The sequence below is a fragment of the Chelonoidis abingdonii genome, chromosome 1, assembly GCF_003597395.2.
Source record: "Chelonoidis abingdonii isolate Lonesome George chromosome 1, CheloAbing_2.0, whole genome shotgun sequence".
Lineage (NCBI taxonomy): Eukaryota > Metazoa > Chordata > Testudines > Testudinidae > Chelonoidis > Chelonoidis abingdonii.
Genome location: NC_133769.1, coordinates 5965640 through 5985979, shown reverse-complemented (window position 1 = coordinate 5985979; position 20340 = coordinate 5965640). Strand labels below are relative to the sequence as shown.

At 48.2% G+C, this 20340-nt stretch overlaps 1 protein-coding gene across 2 annotated transcripts in view; it reads left to right on the top strand.

Moving 5' to 3' along the window:
- The window catches only part of MKLN1 (muskelin 1), a 205056-nt gene that overhangs the window by 138297 nt on the left and 46419 nt on the right, over positions 1–20340 (top strand). For both annotated transcript variants that reach the window (XM_075063794.1, XM_075063800.1), the window contains 3 exons: positions 4291–4503; positions 6070–6291; positions 16392–16521. In XM_075063794.1, the coding sequence (XP_074919895.1) occupies positions 4291–4503; positions 6070–6291; positions 16392–16521 (565 nt within the window). The remainder of the gene's footprint in view (positions 1–4290; positions 4504–6069; positions 6292–16391; positions 16522–20340) is intronic.

The window sequence follows — 20340 nt, the reverse complement described above, 5'->3', positions numbered from 1 at the left end:
CCGAGTAATGGAAGATTCATCTTGGTAAATCTGTCCACAAATGACAGTAATTGAACAATAGCCTCCCACAGAGGTATGTTTTAACGCCTGCACTCATCATGCTCTATACCAGCAACATTCCAGCCACATCTTCCTGTAAATTCATCTATGCAGACGACATTGTACCAACAACACACATGCTTTCTGAAGGCCACGTCAAAGGTCATGAACAATGACCTTTGTAATGTATTTCGGAGCTTGGTGACTGAAACAGCATGCTTCAGAAATACACATCTCTGGCTTCTACTTGAATAACCATGAGGCCAAAGTGCTGCTGAAAGTGGACTTTTGTGGTCTGCCTCTTTCGCCTGACCACAATCTATGGTATCTTTGTGTTACCTTTTGATTGGATGCTGAGCTGTTGCCAGCACTTTGACAACAACAAGAAGAAAATAGAGACAAGGCTTAAAATGATCCTGAAGCTCACTGGCATATCCTGGGGATGTGATACATGCACGCTTTGAACATCAGTACAAGCCCTGGTCTTGCCAATGGGTAGTATTACACACCAGTTTTGGTGCAAGCAACTCCCACACCAATCTGATTGACATTGAAATCATTGCCGTGCTCAGGATTGTTACTGGCTCTCTCAAATCAACACCAGTACTCTGGCACCCAGTTTTGGCGGCACTGTGCCAGCCAACATCAGGTGAGAGGTTGCTGTGGTCCAGGAGTATGACAAGATCCTGATGGCTCCAAACCTGATGGCTCAGGACATCAATTCACTGCCATTCTCCTGACTCAAATCCAGGAAGTCTTTCTGGAGCCATGTGTCACATTATGTGCCAGCCGAAAGGATGCCAGCACACTCTGGCTCAAATTGTGAGCCCCATATGATATCTCAAACAGAGATCTCATTGAAGATCCAATGAAAAGTCCTAGGATTTTGTCTTTCTCATAGGCAGTGGACTGTACTCAGCTGAGTTTTGAACAACACAGAGAAGATTCACCAAATTGTGACTCTGGTGTGGTACAAACAGTGTGACACATCATGGACAACTGCCCCATATACACCTCTGCCCTGATATAACGCGACCCGATATAACACGAATTCGGATACAATGCGGTAAAAGCAGCTCTCCAGGGTGGCAGGGTTGCGTGCTCCGGCGGATCAAAACAAGTTTGACATAAGTGTTTCACCTATAATGCAGTAAGATTTTTTTTGGCTCCCGAGAAGCTTACAGTGGTGGTAGAAGGAGGATCCACCTAGCTACCCTAGAAGTATTAAAATGACTTTCAAATCTCGAGTCAGTTTTCTCAGCCTGTTGCTTTTCAAATGTCATTTGAAAGTAGAAGACTAGCCCAACATTTCCGATTTGGAGTTTGGCTGCAGAAAGCTCAGTGTCTCACGGAATTGATAAATTGTATAGATTCTCCAAATTGTCTCAATGCTACATATTGCTTTTATTTAAAATAATCTTTTTGCCTATTGGTAACATAACTGCTATGTAATCTTCAGAAAGTTGTGTTCATGCCTGTGATATGATAGCATATCCTATTTTTATAAAATGCAAGAGAAATTCAGTACAGTTTTTTATAACATTTCAACAATTTAGGGTGGCAGGAAATGGTGCTTGCAATATTTATTCCTTTTTTTAACACAATTTGAATTCTTGTCCTTGAAAACACTAACATTAGGTCTCTTGGTTGAGGCCAGTACTTAAGTTTTGTGGTCATTATTCATCTCTAAAATATACTGAGGCAGTTTCACATTGTGTGCTTAGACTTCAACAGTATTTTTCGAAGTATTTCTTGTCCTGATATTGTATAATTGTGATTTTGCCTTATGACATTTTAGATAAAATTTTATATAATGGACTAATTTCATTTACGCTGCTGGCTATGTCATAATTCCACCTCTGAATGAGGGATTCCCTAATTAGCTTTTATTAAAGCTGAGGTACATAAGGTTCAGTTAGTTTTCTTCTGTAACTGATCTTTTAATAAGGGAAAACTTACATAACACAAATTCATGCAGGGGCAGAGGATTTTTGTATATTTCAATAAAGGTAGATTTATTACTGGCGTATTTTAATCCTGTCACACTACTACATACTGAAACATCTCACTCTTTATTTGAGCTTGAATTCCACCCTCCCCTCCCCCACCCCCGGGGCTCATGGAGGTTTCTGGGCTAAGCTTTCTTTAAAACTTTTCATATCAGTGCTGGCTCCTGACACACTTCCATTTTGAGTTATTTGTACTTCTCACCTCCTAGCTTTTAGACCCTCCACCTCTAATACTGAGCTTGCTGAACAGCTATATTATTCAGTGTTTTGGTTTCTTTTTGTCAGAATGCTAAAATTACTCAAGGAACTCTTCTTCATGCACCAGCAAACACCTAAAATGGCTGACAAAAGCAAAATATCTTTTGTCTCACATCACTTCCAGATGTTGTTCCAAGTAATTCAGAGCAAGCCAAGGTTAAGACCAAATAAACTGGTTAGTATATAACCTGGAAGGGCGAAAAAAGCCTTTCTTCTTGTAAAATCATATGTGAATAATAAAGTACATGAAACCTTGAATAAATCTTTGCACAACTTGGGACTCTGACAACCTTGTACACACACACACACATCACTGTTATATGTATTCCTACATTGGAGTATGGAGTCACTTTATAGCCCATGCTCTGCGGAAGCATAGTGGATACTTCCTCTATCTTTTTTAACTTTCTTGTTTTCTCAACCAAGGATAGAAATGTTGGTTGTTTTGTCTTGCATATTCAGGTTTGATTGTGTTCAGCCCTCTTGGTTGGATAGATTTTTCTGTAAATTTTGGAATTTGGCTAATTCCAAGGTTTTTTAGCAGCAGATTGTGACCAGTAGTTTTTTTGGCTTGTAGTAGGGAATTCCTTCTTGAAGTAGTTTTACCTGCATAGGAAGGACAGTTCTTGTATTTTTCGCATCCAGATCCAGTCCAGGATGTAGTTAACTGTGTGAATATCTGAAAAGTATTGATCAGAAAACAAAAGTGAAGTGTTCTGATAGCAGATCAGAGACTTTGCTGGATGAATGTTGAAGTTTCCATCAGAAGCTTCTCTGAGAAGCCTTTGGTATCTGGGAGCCAATAAATTAGCAGGATGCCATGTTAGTCACTTCTTCCTTTTTAATGTTGGAAGGGACCATTGTAATTCTGTAACCTCCCAAATAGCTCAGGCTTTGGGATTTTACTTCATCAAGCCCTGTAACTTGTGGCTAAACTGGAAAATATCTTCTAGAAAGACTTCCATGCTTGATTTTAAAGATTTAATTTTGGTGAATCTATCATATCTCTTGGTAGGTTGTTTCATTGGTTAAGTACTCTTACTCTTAAAAATTGGCACCTAATTTTCAGTTTGTCTAGTTTCAACGTCTAGTTATTGGATTGTCATGTCCTTCCTGCTTAATTAAGGAGCCCGCTGTTATTGCATCATCTTTCCGTGTAGGTATTTATAGGCTATGATATTTGAACTTGTGCATTGAGTGTATTGACTACTGTCATTTTAATAGCTTAAGCAGATTTCACATGCACCTGGAAATTGTCACTATTTTAAGGAAAGTTCTGAAAAGACTGCAGATCATAAATTAGCTGGAAAAGATGTGTATTAGGTCATAATGTCATTGCCTTTCTAAAGTGAACTGGACCTTTACAGTGTATGAATAGCATGTGTCCGTGCTGTAGGGCAGGGGTGACCAGCCTGAGAAGGAGCCAGAATTTACCAATATACGTTGCCAGAGAGCCACAGTAATACATCAGCAGCCCCCCATCAGCTCCCTCTCCCAGCACCTCCCACCTACCGGCAGCCCCACCGATCAGTACCTCGCCCTCCCCGCACCTCACGATCAGCTGTTTCGTGGTGTGCAGGAGGCTCTGAGGGAGAGGGGGAGGAGCAAGGGCACATCAGGCTCAGGGGAGGACACAGGAAAGGGTGGAGTGGGGACAGAGTCTGTGGCAGAGCCAGGGGTTGAGCAGTGAGCACCCCCCGGCACAATGGAAAGTTGGTGCCTTTAGCTCCAGCCCTGAAGTTAGTGCCAATACAAGGAGCTGCATACTAACTTCTGAAGAGCCACATGTGGCTCTTCAGAAGCTGTAGAGAATATCACTGGGGATGGAAATAAAGAATTTTATGTATTCTCCAAAGCAGATTCTTTTATAAGGCTATATAATTGCTGAATGAGTACTTACTTACCCTGACTGCGCAAATATCTGGGGCCCTAATAAATGTATTGTGCCTATTAAAATGTTTTGTTACTTCCTTTTTTTTAATAGAATGGTCCTAGTGCCAGATCTTGTCATAAGATGTGCATCGATATTCAGCGAAGGCAGATCTACACACTGGGCCGTTATCTGGATTCCTCCGTGAGGAACAGTAAATCTCTGAAAAGCGATTTCTACCGTTATGACATTGACACGAACACATGGATGTTGCTAAGTGAAGACACTGCAGCAGATGGAGGTCCCAAGCTGGTGTTTGATCATCAGGTCAGGTGCAGAGATAAACATTGAGTGCACTTTTACTTCGCGGGCTTTGCTTAAAACAACATTTCTTACCATAGTCCATTACTAGAATTGAGAAGTGTGTACACCAGGTAATGCAACTAAAAAATATATTGGGAGAAATGAATATGATGTATTTTTTTAAAATGTATGCTCCTAATTAGCAATGTTAATGTTACAATATAAAAAACCTACCCTATTTATTTTTTTTCAAGAACATGAAGTTATTTGTTAGTATCTTGTAATCTTCTATAAAGATCAAGAAACAATGCAGCTATGTCTGGGAAAGCTAGTCTTGCACAGTGATGTCCTGTCAGTGAGTAACAGTTGCTCGTTGCTGGGATTGTGGAACCGCAAACATATTGTAGCCAGCGTTGGGTGTTACTGTGGACAACAGTGCAAGAAACAGTTCAGATTATTAGAAAAAAGCTTGGGTTTTGATCAAAATTTGGCCTACCTTTAATTTAAAAAGAATGGGGGGGGTGTGTGCGTATACATGTATATGCACTTCATAGGCATAGGAATTCATTATGGAAATGGCTGCCAGATATTTTTTGGAATATTGTACCTTGAAGAATAAGAATTAAAGTTTTAATTTGATTCTTTTTGCTACCTTTTGTGCCTAACCTGTGCTGAGGAGCCACCTAATGCTGTTGTATTTCATCTTCTGTCCTCCTTCCCTGCATCCCCTGCTTTTTCCTACTTTTTCGTAACTCCATTCATGGTTTCATGTCTGAAATAAGTTTTTTGGAGGCAGGGACCACATTGTCATCTTTGTACTGAGAGGCATTTTTTGGGTGCTGTAAAATACAGTTATGTTTCAAGCTTTAGAGATTGTTTAATAATAATACATATCCCTTAATATCTATATTGCCATAAGACCTAGAGACCTTACAAGGTCAGGGCCCTGCTGTTTTAGAAATAGCAGGTAAATGAGACAAAAAGGAAGGCTATTGGAGGAAGAGGGGCAATGCTGAGCATGGGGTTACAAAAACTAGAGACCATTTTAATGCTAGCTGTGTGCGCAGTCCTTGGCCAGTCATCAGTAATCTTGACTCCCCCTGCCTTGCCGTTATCAGACAGTAGCTTTTGTATATGTTATGACAGAGGTTATTGCAAACAGTAAAGTAAAAAAGCAAACCATTGATGTCTTCATTTTTACTCTTATACATCAAATTTTCAAAATACTATTGAAAACTTAGAGGTGACCAAAATGCAACCTGTGGTTGCCCTCATCTTACGCAGATGGGGAGAATGGAGACACTAGACCCTGTCATACAGTGTTGCTTCGTGTGGGCAGCCAAGCCACATTGTAAACCAGGGGCCAGTTATCTCTGTGTGCTGCATCTGTATTATCCATGGAGTTAGCTGCAAACTGCTTCATTTACTACAGATTAAGTTAGGAGGATGTGCTGATGTTAACTCATGCTGAATACGGCTGTTCTGATGGTTACCTCAATGAGCTAAGGGTTTTTTATTGGCTGATATGAAATATTAATGTATTCCTGATTAAACAAATCTAGTTTAACATGTATCTCTTGCTTCCTACAGATGTGTATGGATTCAGAAAAACACATGATCTATACATTTGGAGGTAGGATTTTGACATGTAATGGCAGTGTAGATGACAGCAGAGCCAGTGAACCTCAATTTAGTGGATTGTTTGCTTTTGACTGTCAATGTCAGACATGGAAACTGTTGCGAGAAGATTCATGTAATGCTGGACCTGAGGACATCCAATCCAGAATAGGACACTGCATGTTATTCCATTCGGTAAGAGTTAACTTTGGATTTTAAGTCCTAAGCCTGATTTTTAGGGGGTGATAGCTGTTTAACTTCATTGAGCACATGAATCTTTCTTCAGATTGTTCTTTTGGGTGAGAAGTAAAACATATTAACCACTTATTATCATTAATACTGGCACTGTTTGTAGGAGACTGTGGTAGGACTGTGTATTTTTGTATACTTTAAAATTCACCTTGTGATTTAGTTTGAAACGGTAGTCATCTGAACTGTAGTAATGCGGTGCCATTAAACAGCTGTTGCATTCTGTCCTCTGCCTCCCCCTTCAGGGATGCTACATTTCTGTGGGGTCTCAAGTGATCTTTGCTAAAAGTTGGTAAAGCATTTTGGGATCCTTTGGCCTGATAGATGATGCATATTATTAATGGCAACAGATGGTGACTTGCAGATATATCCATGTGTTTGAGTTTATTGAGAAAATAAGGGCCTGATTGCTGGGTTCTGAACATTTTTGACAGCTTCTGTTCTGGAAAGGTGTTAGCGGGTGCTGAATACTCTTGTAAACCTGGTTACTTCATAAATTCATAAAGCCAGAAAGGACAACTATGATCATCTAGTCTGCCTCCTATGTAACACAAGCCATAGATTTCCATGAAATCAATGTTTGAATTAATGCTACCTTTTAAGAAAAACATTCCAGCTATGATTGAAAAATTGCTGGACTTGGAGAGTCTGCCAGAACCTTTGGTAAATTGTTCCAATGGCTAATTATCTTCACCATTAAAAAATTATGCATTATTTCCATGCTGAATTTGTCTAGCTTTGACTTCCAGCCATTGGATCTTGTTATACATTTGTCTGCTAGGTTGAAAAGTCCATTATAAAATTTTTGTTCGCTATGTAGGTACTTACAGACTGTGATCAAGTCCAGTGTAACCTTCTCTTCATTAGATTCAAGCAACTCAGGCTCTAACTTATAACTATAAGGCATGTTCTTCAATCCTTTAATCATTCTCATGGCTCTTCTCTGAACCTTCTACATCTCTATCAACATCTTTCTTGGATTGTGGGTACCAGAACTGGTTACAGTACTGGCTGTATATACTCGATCACAAGTCGATTCGTTTATAAGCCAACCCCTGCAAGATGGATGAGATAAAAATTTTCAATTTTTATAACCCATTTATAAGCTGACCCTATAATTCAGGAGTCAGCAAACTTTTTTGGCTCCCAGGCCATCAGGATAAGCCACTGGCGGACTGAGATGGTTTGTTTACATTGAGCGTCTGCAGGCACGAAGGTTAACCTAAGTAAACAAAGTGTCTCAGCACGCCAGCTGCTTACCCTGATGGACCGGGGCAGCAACTGGTGAGGAAATTTTTTTTGTGGGGGAGAAGCTGGGAGTTGGGAGTAACCCCTGTGACCACTCCCCACATGACCCCACCCTGGGACCCTTACACTCCCCTATCCCATCCCTTCCCACCTTATCTGGGAAGGGCCGGGGAGGATGTCTCTGACTTGGCCGGAGCTGCTCCGGTGGGCCAGACCAGGCGGCGCAGCTGCAGCATGTTCCAGCAGGCTGGGCCGGGTGGCATGGCTGCAGTGTACTCCAGTGGCATGGCCATAGCCTGCTCTGTGGCGCAGGGCCGAGCAGCATGGGTGCAGCCTGCCAGCCCCGGAGCTGCAGCTGCTTCAGAGGCTAGGGGGAGAGCAGCATGGCCAGAAGCGGAGAGAGACTGGGCCCACCTCTTCCCTTCTGGCTGTGTTGCCTCTCCGTACTCCCTCTGTTGGGGGTGGGGCTGTGTCCCACCTCTCCCTCTCTATACCTGTTCATAAGCCGACCTCCTTCTCCAGTGCTTCCAAAAATTTGGCTTATGAACAAGTATATACAAGTATTGAAGAGCTTAAATGTGATCAGAGCTTTTTGAAAATCTGCCCTCAATTGTGGGCATTGAGGATTTTCAAAAATGTGTCCTTAAATGTCTAACCACTGTTCAGGTTTATCTAAGAATTTTGGTGACAATATGAACTTTATGACTGAAGTCAAGCATGGCTTGTACATGTTACCAGGCCTCTGAGATTAGAGTTTCACAGTATGTATAGTTTAGTACTATATTTTCTACTGTCTTAATACTGCCAACTTAAAACATAAAATTTAAATTGTAGTGATTTTATTGTGTTCGTATTTTGATCCATTAGGAATTCCTATCTTTGTTCATTTAGTACAGGGGCAGGCAAACTTTTTGGCCTGAGGGCTACATTGGATTCCTGAAATCGTATGGAGAGACGGTTAGGGGAGGCTGTGCGTCCTCAAACAGCCAGGCATGGCCTGGCCCCCTGCCCCCATCCGACCCCCCGTGCTTCTCACCCCCTGATGGGCCACCCCTCGGGACTCCTGCGCCATCCACTCCTCCCTGTCGCCTGACTGCCCCCCCTCCCCGCCACCCCATCCAACCTCTCCTCTCATTCCTGACTATGCCCTTGGGACCCCTGCCCCATCCAACCACCCCTTCTCCCTGACTGCCTCCGGGAACTTCTGCCCCTGACTGGTCCCCACTGCCCAATCTACTACCCCTCCTTCTTGACTGACCCCCCCCCCCCCCCCGCGGAACGCCAGCCCTCATTCAACCCCACTGTTCTCCGCCCTCTGCCTGCTCTGGCCCCTATCCCCACCCATGACCCCCACCCCAAACCTCCCTGCTCCCGCACCCCAGCCCCCCATGCTGCCTGGAGCACTGGTGGCTGGCAGTGCTACAGCCGTGCTGCCCAGAACACCAGGACAGACAGCCATACTGCCTGGCTGGAGCCAGCCACACCACCACGCAGCACAGAGCACTGGGACAGGCTCCGGCTGTGCAGCTGCCCTACCTGACGAGAGCTCGCAGCCTACCATCCAGAGCATTGTGCCAGCGGCACAGTGATCTGAGGCTGCGAAGGAGGGACCAGAGGCTAGCATCCTGGGCCAGACGCTCAGGGGCAGGGCAGGAGGGTCCCACAGGCCAGATGTGGCCCGCGGGCCATCGTTTGCAGACCTTTGATTTAGTAGAAGGTACTTTTTTCAAAGTTCCACTTTGTTTCAAAGTGCCTTTTAAAGATTTAGAAATATTGCTAAGTTCTTCTTCGAGTGCTTGCTCATATCAATTCCAATTAAGTGTGCGCACACCACTTGCATGATTGTCGGAAGATTTTTACTGTAGCAACACTCGGTGGGTCAGCTGAGGCGCGCCCTGGAGTGTGGCGCCCTTATGATGCTGGATATATGCACCAACCGACCCAGCACCCTCCTCAGTTCCTTCTTACCATATGTGATGGTTGTTGGAATTGTGGAGCATAGGTTAGCTGATCTCCACTTCCCCAGCTCTTTACTCATTATTTCTCTAGTTAGTTTTGTAGTATAGTTGTAGTAGTTCCTAGCTGTAGTTAATAGTAAATTTTGTAGTTAGTGTATATAGTAGTTGGAGGAAAGGGGGTTTCTCTCATGCCTAGGTCTCCAGGTTTCAAGCCCTGCTCGGCTTATCTTAAGCCAATGCCTATGGGAGACCCCCACGACTCCTGCCTGAAGTGCCTGGGGGAATCCCATCAAACAGATAAGTGCTGCATCTGTAAGGCATTCAAGCTGCGGACAAAAAAGTAGTGGGACTTTAGTTTGAAGCAACTCCTCATGGAAGCGTCACTTAGCCCGGTGCTCTCAGGCCCGAGCAGAGACCCGGCGCCGTCGGTTCAAAACGCACGTCCGGCACTGGGATGACTTGGCACTGGCAAAGACTCTCGGCACCGGATGTCTCCGGCCTAGCAGCCGGCGAGGCACGGCTCGCTTTCTCCGGGGCCTAAGAAGCAGCACAAGCAACCTGCTGCTCCTGCCCAGTCGCAGGCATCGCCTGTTCCTGCCTTGGAGCAACGCCCCAGACCGGACTGGACCGCCTCGTAAAGGCTCCAACTCCAGCACTGTTGATTCTGGCGCCATTGTTTCTCTATGGCCCACGACTTAATCGCACTCTCTGAGTTGGGACTGTCGCAGCCTCCGGCACTGCTGGTGCGGTCTGTCCCATCGATAGGGAAGCCCGCTGTCATGTGCCCTCCATTGCAGACTGGGATGTCTCGGCACCGCTCCAGGTCGCGGTCCCGATCTAGATCTCTCTCCCGGTACCGATGTGATCGTCGGTCTCGGTGCCTATCTCCATCCCTACAACTTGGTCCAACGATGCGAGAGAGTGCAACACAGCACAACCAGTCGGCCCTACCTTGGTGTTCCTGCCCTAACTCGAGGTCATGCCAGGCGGAGAGTGGCTAACCCCATCCATGATCAGGACTAATGGTTCCCAGGGCTGTCATCATCTTTGTCGCCTGACGAGGCAGTTGTGGGCACGACTTTGTGGCCCACCACCTATACACCTCCGTGCGCACCAAGACTTGCTGCGTAGGGTGACACAAAACATGAACCTCGAGGTGGTGGAGGTCGAGGATCCAGTGGTGGACATCTTGTCTGCCAATGTCCCCACACGCGTAGACTTGCCGTTCGTTCGGACCATCCAGGCTAATGCCAATACGATCTGGCAGTCCCCGGCGTCTATCCCTCCCACTTCCAAGAGGGTTGAGAGGGAAATACTTAGTTCCCTCCTGAGACTATGAATACTTGTACATTCACCCCCCACCGTGCTCCCTTGTTGTACAGTCAGTCAATGAGAGGGAAAGGCACGGTCAACAAGTGCCTGCCCCTAAATCCAAGGGTGCTACGCGCCTTGATTTATTCGGGCTCAAGATATATTCAACTGACAGTCTACAACTTCGGGTGGCTAATCAGCAGGCTCTCTTGAGCCGTTATAATTACAGCACCTGGAACTGAATGGGGAAGTTCAAGGAACCGGTTCCTCAGGAGTCCAGAGAGGAGTTTGGGGCCTTGCTAGAGGAGGGCAAGAAAGTAGCCAGGACCTCCTTGCAGGCTTTGATAGATGCAGAAGACACAGTGGCAAGGACTCTAGCCTCCGGTGTAGCTATGCACCGCATCTCGTGGTTGCAGGTGTCCGGTCTTCTGCTGGAGCTGCAGCAAACAATTCAGGACCTGCCCTTCGATGGCCAGGGGTTATTCTCTGTCAAAACTGACTCTGGACTTCAGAGTCCAAAGGATAACCGGGCTATCATGCGCTCACTGGGCATGCATACCCCAGTGACACAGCATAGGCCCTTCTGGCCCCAACCGCAACACACCTACCCTAACCCTCGGCCCCTACAGGACTTCTCCAGAAAAGGTGCTAGGAGGAGGTCTGGCCCTCAGACGGGCCAGAGTTAGGGCCCCCCCAAACCATCAGTGGGGCCCAAGCAAAACTTTTGAAGGCGCACCCGAGTGTGGAGCACCAGTCTCCTTACAAGATCCTTTCCCACCTTTCTCCAACCGTCTCTCCTATTTCTTCCCTGCGTGGTCTCGCATAACATCAGACCGCTGGGTCCTATGCATGATGGAAAGTGGATACCGTCCGCAATTTGTTTTGTTCCCCCCCCTCTCCCCACCCTCCCTCCCCGTCCTTCTTCAGGGACTCCTCTCACAAGCAATTCCTTCTGCCGGAGGTTCAGTTGCTCCTGGCTCTTGGAGCGATAGAAGAGGTTCCAAGAGAACTGAGGGGTAAGGGGGTTTTACTCCCGTTGCTTCCTAATCCCCAAGACAAAGAGGGGCTATGGCCCATTCTGGACCTGGGCGGACTCAAAAAAATTCATGGTAAAGTTGAAGTTCTACATGGTTTCCCTGGGGACCATTATTCCTTCTCTGGATTCTGGAGACTGGTACTCTGCCCTTGACATGAAGGACGCGTACTTCCACATAGCAATTTACTTACCACAAAGGTGTTTCCTCTGCTTTGTGGTCAACCAACAGCACTTCCAATTTACTATACTTCCCTTCGGCACCAAGGGTCTTTACGAAGTGCATGGCCATTGTAGCTGCCTCACTCCGTTGACATCGGATCCAAGTGTTTCCGTACCTTGACGACTGGCTCATTCGGGGTCGCTCCGAGCTCCAGGTGCAGTCTCATGTTCGGTTCACCATGAGCCTGTTCAGACAGCTGGGCCTGCTGCTCAATGCCTAAAAGTCCTCTTTGCAGGCGACCCAAAGAATAGACTTCATTGGAGCAGTCCTGGATTCAATCTTGCCCATGCATGCCTCCCACACATCCGCTTCCAGGCCATGGCAGTCATTATCCACAGCCTCCAGAGCTTCCCGACCTCCACAGCTCGCATGTGTCTCGGTCTTCTGTGGCACATGGCATCATGCACCTTTGTGACCAGACATGCCCGACTATGCCTCTGTCCACTCCAGGCCTGGTTCACATCAGTGTACCATCCAGGGAGACACGATTTGGACACAGTGCTCACGGTACTGATGGAGATCTTATCCTCCCTGGCTTGGTGGCTGAATCCCAACTTAGTATGCGGGGAGTGCCATTCCGTGCACCACAGTCCTCCCTGGTCCTGACCACGGACGCGTCATCTCTGGGCTGGTGCGCTCACCTTATGAACCTTCGTATACAGGGCCTTTGGTCCTCTCGAGAGAGAACCCTGCACATCAACGTGTGGGAACTTAGAGCAGTTCACCTGGCATGTCAGGTTTTCTGTGAGCGCCTTCAGGGCCGTTGTGTCGCAGTCCTCATGGACAACACAACGGCCATGTTTTACATCAACAAGCAAGGGGGAGCGCGATCGTCCCCCCTCTGTCAGGAGACCATCAAACTGTGGGAATTCTGCATAGCCCACTCAATCAACCTGGTGGCGTCATTTTTCCTAGGAGTCCAGAACACCTTGGCAGATCGTCTCAGCAGATCTGTGGTCGATTCGCCTGGACGTTATCCATTCTGTTTTCCAGAAGTGGGGATTTCCCCACGTTGACCTCTTTGCCTCTCGCGAGAATCGGAAGTGCCAGGTGTTCTGCTCTCTCCAGGGATGCTCCCCAAGCTCACTATTGGACGCCTTCCTGATACCGTGGAAAGACTATCTGTTTTATGCTTTTCCTCTATTCCCATTAGTCCACAAGGTCCTTCTCAAATTCCAAAGGGCCAAGGCCCGCTTAATACGAATTGCCCCGGCGTGGCCCAGGCAGCATTGGTTCACCACACTCCTCGACCTATCGGTGACCACACCAATTCGTCTCCTGTTGTGGCTGGACCGGATCACTCAGGAGCACAGCCAACTATGTCACTTGGACCTGCAATCCCTCCATCTCACAGAATGGATGCTGTATGGCTAGCTCATTCTGAGCTGCGTTGCTCCTGCTTGGTGCAGTGTGTTCTCTTGGGTAGCAGAAAGCCCTCTACTAGGTCCATGTATCTGGCCAAGTGGAAGTGTTTCTCCTGCTCGTGTGCCCTGAACAATCCTGGATTATCTTCTGTCCCTGAAACAGCAAGGTCTAGCTGTTTCATCCATCAGAGTACACCTAGCAGCAATTTTGGCTTTCCATCCCTGCGAAAAGGGGCACTCAGTTTTGTTCAATCCCATAGTCAACAGATTCCTCAAGGGATTGGAACATCTGTACCCACAAATTTGGCATCCGGCCCCTACTTGGGACCTCAACCTGGTCCTATCCAGACTCATGCATGCCCCATTCGAGCTAATGGCAACCTGCTCGCTTGTGTACCTTTCATGGAAAACAGCTTTCCTCATTGCTATCACCTCGGCGAGACATGTATCGGAGCTGAGGAGCTCTCACATTGGAACCACCGTATACGGTGTTCCACATGGACAAGGAAGGTACAGCTGTGACCACACCCCGCCTTCCTTCCTACGATGGTGTCTGCCTTCCATGTCAACCAAGACCTCTTCCTTCCGGTCTTCTATCCAAAGCTGCACGCTTCTCGACTGGAACAACAGCTGCACTCCCTAGACGTTTGCAGAGCCTTCGCCTTTTACATCAAGTGAACAAAACCTTTCAGAAAGACGACCCAGCTGTTTGTGGCAGTAGCAGACCGGATGAAGGGCCTCCCACTCTCCTTGCAGCGTATCTAGTCCTGGATTACATCATGCATCCGGGTGTGCTATGACTTGGCTGGCGCCCCAACTACTCACCTTACTGCCCACTCAACTCGGGCTCAAGCTTCGTCCTCTGCCTTCCTGGCTCATGTGCCCATACGGAATATCTATAGGGCAACAACTTGGTTATCAGTACATACCTTTGCTTCCCACTATGCGATAGTGCAGCAGTCCAGAGGTGATGCTGCATTTAGTTCAGCAGTCCTGCACTCCGCAACATCTCTCTCCGACCCCACCACCTAGGTAAGGCTTGGGAGTCACCTAATTGGAATCGATATGAGCAAGCACTCGAAGAAAAATATTGGTAGGATCTAATACTGCTAACCCTGTATGTGCAGAACTTGTAATTGAAGTCAAAAGAGTTGCATGCACCCTGGGCTTTCAGGATCTGGCCCTGGATCAGAGTTGGGAAGCAGTGAGCATAACAAGATCCAGTCGGTGGAAGGTAAAGTTAAATAAATTGAACCTTTAAAATAAAATGTTGTTTCTTAGCAGTCAGGATAATCTAAATATTGGAACATCTTATCAAAGGAGATGGTGGACTCATCATTGAGGTCATTAAAATGGGATTAGATATATTTGTAAAAGAGATGCTTTAGTCCAGCTTCGAGTTGTGCGCTCATGATGGAACCTTCTGGCCTTGGGATCTGCAAAATCCTCCTCTTCATCACCTTCCTTCATGGGCCTGGAAGTGAATAGGATTGTACATATTGCCCTCCACATGGTCATAACATCTGTAGCTCTACATTCAGATAATGATAAACAAACCTCATGGTTCAGGGCTTCAGGGGTCCACAAGGAATTTTTTGTTTTCAATACAATGGCCAGATGTATTCTGTTTTTTTTTTTTTGTTTTTTTAATCTTGCTCTGTGGCATCAGAGATTGGCCATAGCTGAAGATAAGGTACCACATGCGGTGGACCAGTTCTTTGAAATGGTACAGTGAATCCTTTTCTTAGATGACTAATTAGTGAGTCTTGCTCTCATGCTCAGGGTCAAACCTCCGTAGTTGGAGTTTGGGAAGAAATTTTCTCCAGGTCAGACTGGCAGGTGCCTTGGTGTGTGTTTGTTTTTTTCATCTTCCTTTACAGTGTGGGGAATTGCCTGCTAGGATCATCGGGCATATCTCACCAAGCCAATTCCCTGCCTTTGCAAGGCCATGGGCACTGATGGCACTTTGGTCTCGTGTTCCCTGCCTGTGGCACAGGCCATTCTTTTGAGGCCTGAATTGCTTTAGTTCAGTGTTTCCCAAACTTGAGGCGCTGCTTGTGTAGGGAAAGCCCCTGGTGGGCCAGGCCGCTTTGTTTACCTGCCACGTTTGCAGGTCCGGCCGATCGCGGCTCCCTCTGGCCATGGTTCGCTGCTCCAGGCCAATTGGTGCTGCTGGAAGCGGCAACCAGTACATCCCTTCGCCTACACGCTTCCCGCAGATCCCATTGGCCTGGAACGGCGAACCACAGCCAGTGGGAGCCGCGATCGGCCGGACCTGCGGGCGGGGCAGGTAAACAAACCTGCCCGGCCTGCCAGGGGCTTTCCGTACAGAAGCGGTGTTCCAAGTTTGGGGAACACTGCTTTAGTTTATCTAAAATAATTGGGCTCAATATACAAGTATGGGGTAAAATGTAGTGGCCTGTGATAGACAAAAGGTCAGAGTAGGTGGTGATATGGTTCCTTCTGGTTTTAGGGCTTATAGTTTCATAGAGTTTATTTAAACGAATGTCTTCATAGTTTACCCATGTCATCAAAACAACATAAAATGCTGAAAGATGAGTGGATTTGTAAGCATACTATGTTTGAAGGTTCCCCCAGTAGATAGTTTGCTCTTAAATAAAACATTTGCCAAATTAAATAAACTGCTTTTTCTGGGGAAATCTTTGTGAGGGCAGGAATCAAAAAATATAATGAGCTCAATTTTAATTTTTTTGTACATTTCCCATATGCCAAAATAGTCAAACTGATGTAAATAATTTTCCCTTCTCCCGCTAAAAATGTGCCTGAACTATTCTTGTTTTCATGATTCATTGATGTTTTTGCAAATGCTTACTGAGAGCTGGTTGGCTAAGAATTTGTTTTCTTGAGCACAGTTCAAAAATTAAGCGTCTGCTTTCCTTCCTCTCCAGAAAAATCGCTGTTTATATGTATTTGGTGGGCAGAGATCGAAGACTTATTTGAATGATTTCTTCAGCTATGATGTTGACAGTGATCACGTGGATATCATATCAGATGGCACCAAGAAAGATTCAGGGATGGGTAAGAGCTTTACTGTATAATTTTGTCTTGTTGGTATAAATGAAAGACTTAAAGTATATAGCAGAAGATAAGACCTCGGTGACAGAGGATAGAGGCTGTAGTCCTGTTAGATCACAATGGCTTGTTAACAATAATGACGACATCAAACTAGAGCTTGCCCACTCTTGCCCACTCTGTACCTGTTAGTTAAATAAATGGCTGACTTAATTCTCCAGGGCTGTGAATTTGGCATCTTCACCCAGTACTATTTTTAAGGCTTACAAGTAAATCACAGTTTGTTAGGTTCTTCTTCGAGTGCTTGCTCATATCCATTCCAATTAGGTGTGTGTGCGCCGCGTGCGCGCTTATCGGAAGATTTTTACCCTAGCAACACCCGGCGGGTCGGCTGGGCGCCCTCTGGCGTGGCGCCGCTATGGCACCGAATATATACCCTTGCCAACCCGTCTGCTCCTCAGTTCCTTCTTACCGCCCGTGTCTGTCATTGGAACAGTGGAGCGCGGCTTAGCCTTTCTCCACTTACCTAGCTCTTCACCCGTTCTTGTACTTTCTGTGTGTATAGTTTTATAGTTGTAATTAGTTTTGTTAACATACTTAGTGTATATAGTTTAGAGGGTTGGGGATTAGCCCTTCCCCTCTCCCCAGGCCCGGGCCCATGCCGTGCTCACCGGGCTTCAAGCAGCGCTCGGCCTGCCATCGGCCAATGCCAACGCCAACGGGAGACCCCCACGACCGCTGCCTAAAGTGTCTGGGGGAATCTCATTTGACTGATAAGTGCTGCATTTGTAAATCATTCAAACCACGGACAAAAAAGGAGCGAGACTCTCGTTTAAAACAGCTCCTAATGGAAGCCGGCCCTCGCTCCTCCAGCCTCGGCACCGAAAAAAAAAAGTGCCGCGCAGCCCGCGCCGGGGAGGAGTGCTTCATCGGCACCGGAGAACGCCGGCACCGTCAGAACACCCCGGCACCAGCAGTCTCCGGCACAGAAGGCAGCCCGGCACCGCTCCCTCTCCCCGCGGGCCAAGCAGGCTAAAGCTCCCACGCGGCTACAGCTCTTCCACCGCGGTCTGAGCACCAACCACAGCCGAGTCGCCTGCACCAACACCTGCCGCGGCACCGGCGGCATCGGCACCGTGATTCCGGCCACGCAAGAGCCGTTGAGTCCGGTGCGCGACAGCTCCCCGGCACGTGCCTCGGTTGAGCTTCTCGTTCCCACTACGCCAGAGACCTTCTCGACGGCGAGGGAACTTATTGCTCTGACGGAGCCCACCCTGCCTCAACCCCGGGCACCGCTGGTGCGGGTTCTTACGTCAGTGGGAAAGCCTGCTCTGGTCAGGCCACCCTCCACCGAAGCTGCCGGCAGGCACCGTTCAAGATCGAGATCCCAGGCACCGTTCCCGTTCTCATCGCCGGTCCAGATCCAGGCGCCGCTCGCAGTCCCGGTACCGATCCCCTTCTCGGTACCGGTCGTACTCGTGGCACCGCTCCAGGTCTCGATCTCCGGACAGATACTCTGCACGGTGGTCCAGCTCCCGGCACCGCTCCCGCCGCAGTCGCTCTTACCACAGCTCTCGATCCCGGTCGACCTCCCGCACCACGCTGGTCGCAGGTCCCGTCTCCCTCTCGGCACCGGTACGACTCCCATGGTACCGTTCTCCAGGTGCTGCACGATGTCCAGTACCTGGCTCACAGGGGTCCCTCTCACGGACTCTCGGCTCCGCCATGGCCATCACGACACCCATCGGGATCTTCCCGCGATGACAACGCTGTCTACGGGGATTTGGACCCACAGAGACGCATCCTCCCGAGGCCCAGGGCACGGAACAAGCTCCGCAGTGGTCATTCTGGACGCCCTGGGCATACCACCAGGCCCAGGGCGAACCCACAGTTACATCTCGGTCCGCCCCTCAGACCATCGGGGCACCGGAGGCCACTATTAGCCGTCCTCCTCCAGCAGATACGGTCATTTCGACTTTGACACAGGACCCTCAGGTCCTCCTGGACTCCGATGCTCCCCTGGAACAGGATGCCCCAGCACGAAAGCCACTCGTACCGGGCCTGTCATCGTCGTCCTCTCGCCAGATGAGGCGGTAGCCGGTACAACAGCATCGGGCCCGCCCCCGATCGACCTCCAAGCCCACCAGGATCTTCTCCGGCGAGTTGCGTTAAATATCAATCTGGCCGGTAGAGGAGGTTCCGGAGGTGGAGGACCCGGTCGTAGACATATTATCCGCAGATGCCCCGACTCGCGTGGCTCTGCCATTTATTCGATCCATCCAAGCCAAAGCAGACACTATTTGGCAGTCTCCAGCATCTATCCTGCCTACGGCCAGAGGCGTGGAAAGAAAATATATGGTACCCTCTAAAGGGTATGAATATCTCTGTACCCACCCTCCTCCATGCTGACTCGGCGGCTAGAACCGTAGCGTCCGGGATTACGATGCGGAGAATTTCGTGGTTGCAGGTCTTGGGTTTACCCCCCGAGCTGCAACATACTATTCAGGACCTTCCGTTCGAGGGCCAGAGCCTTTTCTCAGAGAAAATGGACCTTAGACTCCAGAGTCTAAAAGACAATCGTATTATCATGCATTCCCTTGGGATGCATACCCCGCAGACCCAACACAGGTCCTTCCGGGCCCAACCACAGCGCCCTTACCCCCTGCCCCAACCTCGACAAGGCTTTAGTAGGATGTGGGGTCGCGGGAACCGCAGACGGCAGTCGGGCTCTCAAGGAGGCCAAAATAATGGTCCTGCCAAACCATCAGCGGGAGCAAAGCAAAACTTTTGAAGGTGCGACCGAGAGCAGAGCACCAGTCTTTTCCCGGAATCCTCTCCAGTTTTCCAATCGTCTTTCCTCCTTCCTCCCTGCGTGGGCCTAATTAACATCAGACCGTTGGGTCCTCTGCATGGTGAAATTTGGATACCACCTCCAGTTTATTTCACCCCCCTCCCTCTCCCTCTTCAGGGACCCCTCTCACGAGCAACTCCTCTCACAGGAGATCCGCACGCTCCTCGAAATTGGAGCTATAGAGGAGGTGCCGGAGGAGTTCAGGGGCAAGGGGTTTTACTCCTGATACTTCTTAATCCCCAAGGCAAAAGGAGGTCTCCGACCCATCCTGGACCTCCGTGGTCTCAACGCCTTCCTAAAGAAGTTGAAGTTCCGCATGGTGTCCCTGGGGACCACCATCCCATCCCTGGATCCAGGAGACTGGTACGCTGCTCTCGACATGAAGGATGCATACTTTCATATCTCCATTTATCCTCCGCACAGATGGTACCTGCGGTTTATGGTACATCATCGACACTAACCAATTTACGGTCCTCCCGTTCGGCCTCTCCACTGCCTCTCGCGTCTTCACGAAGTGTATGGCTGTGGTGGCTGCCTCCCTCCGTCGTCAGCGCATCTGCGTTTTCCCCTACCTAGACGACTGGCTCATCCACGGGACCTCCGAGGCTCAGGTCTCCAGACATGTTGCCATCGTCATGGACCTATTCGAGCGATTGGGCCTCATGGTCAATACAGGCAAGTCCACTCTAGTGCCCACTCAAAGAATCGAATTCATTGGAGCCGTTCTAGACTCCCTGCTCGCAACAGCCTACCTGCCGCTATCCTGGTTTCGGTCAATAGTCGCCGCTATAGAAAGCCTTCAGCTCTTCCCGATGACCTTGGCCCGTGCCTGCCTCAGCCTCCTCGGCCATATGGCTGCGTGGACTTTCGTGACCAAGCACGCCAAACTTCGCCTTCGTCCCCTTCAAGTCTGGCTGGCCTCCATTTACCGCCCACACAGGGATGCCATAGACATGGTCGTCACGGTTCCTCAG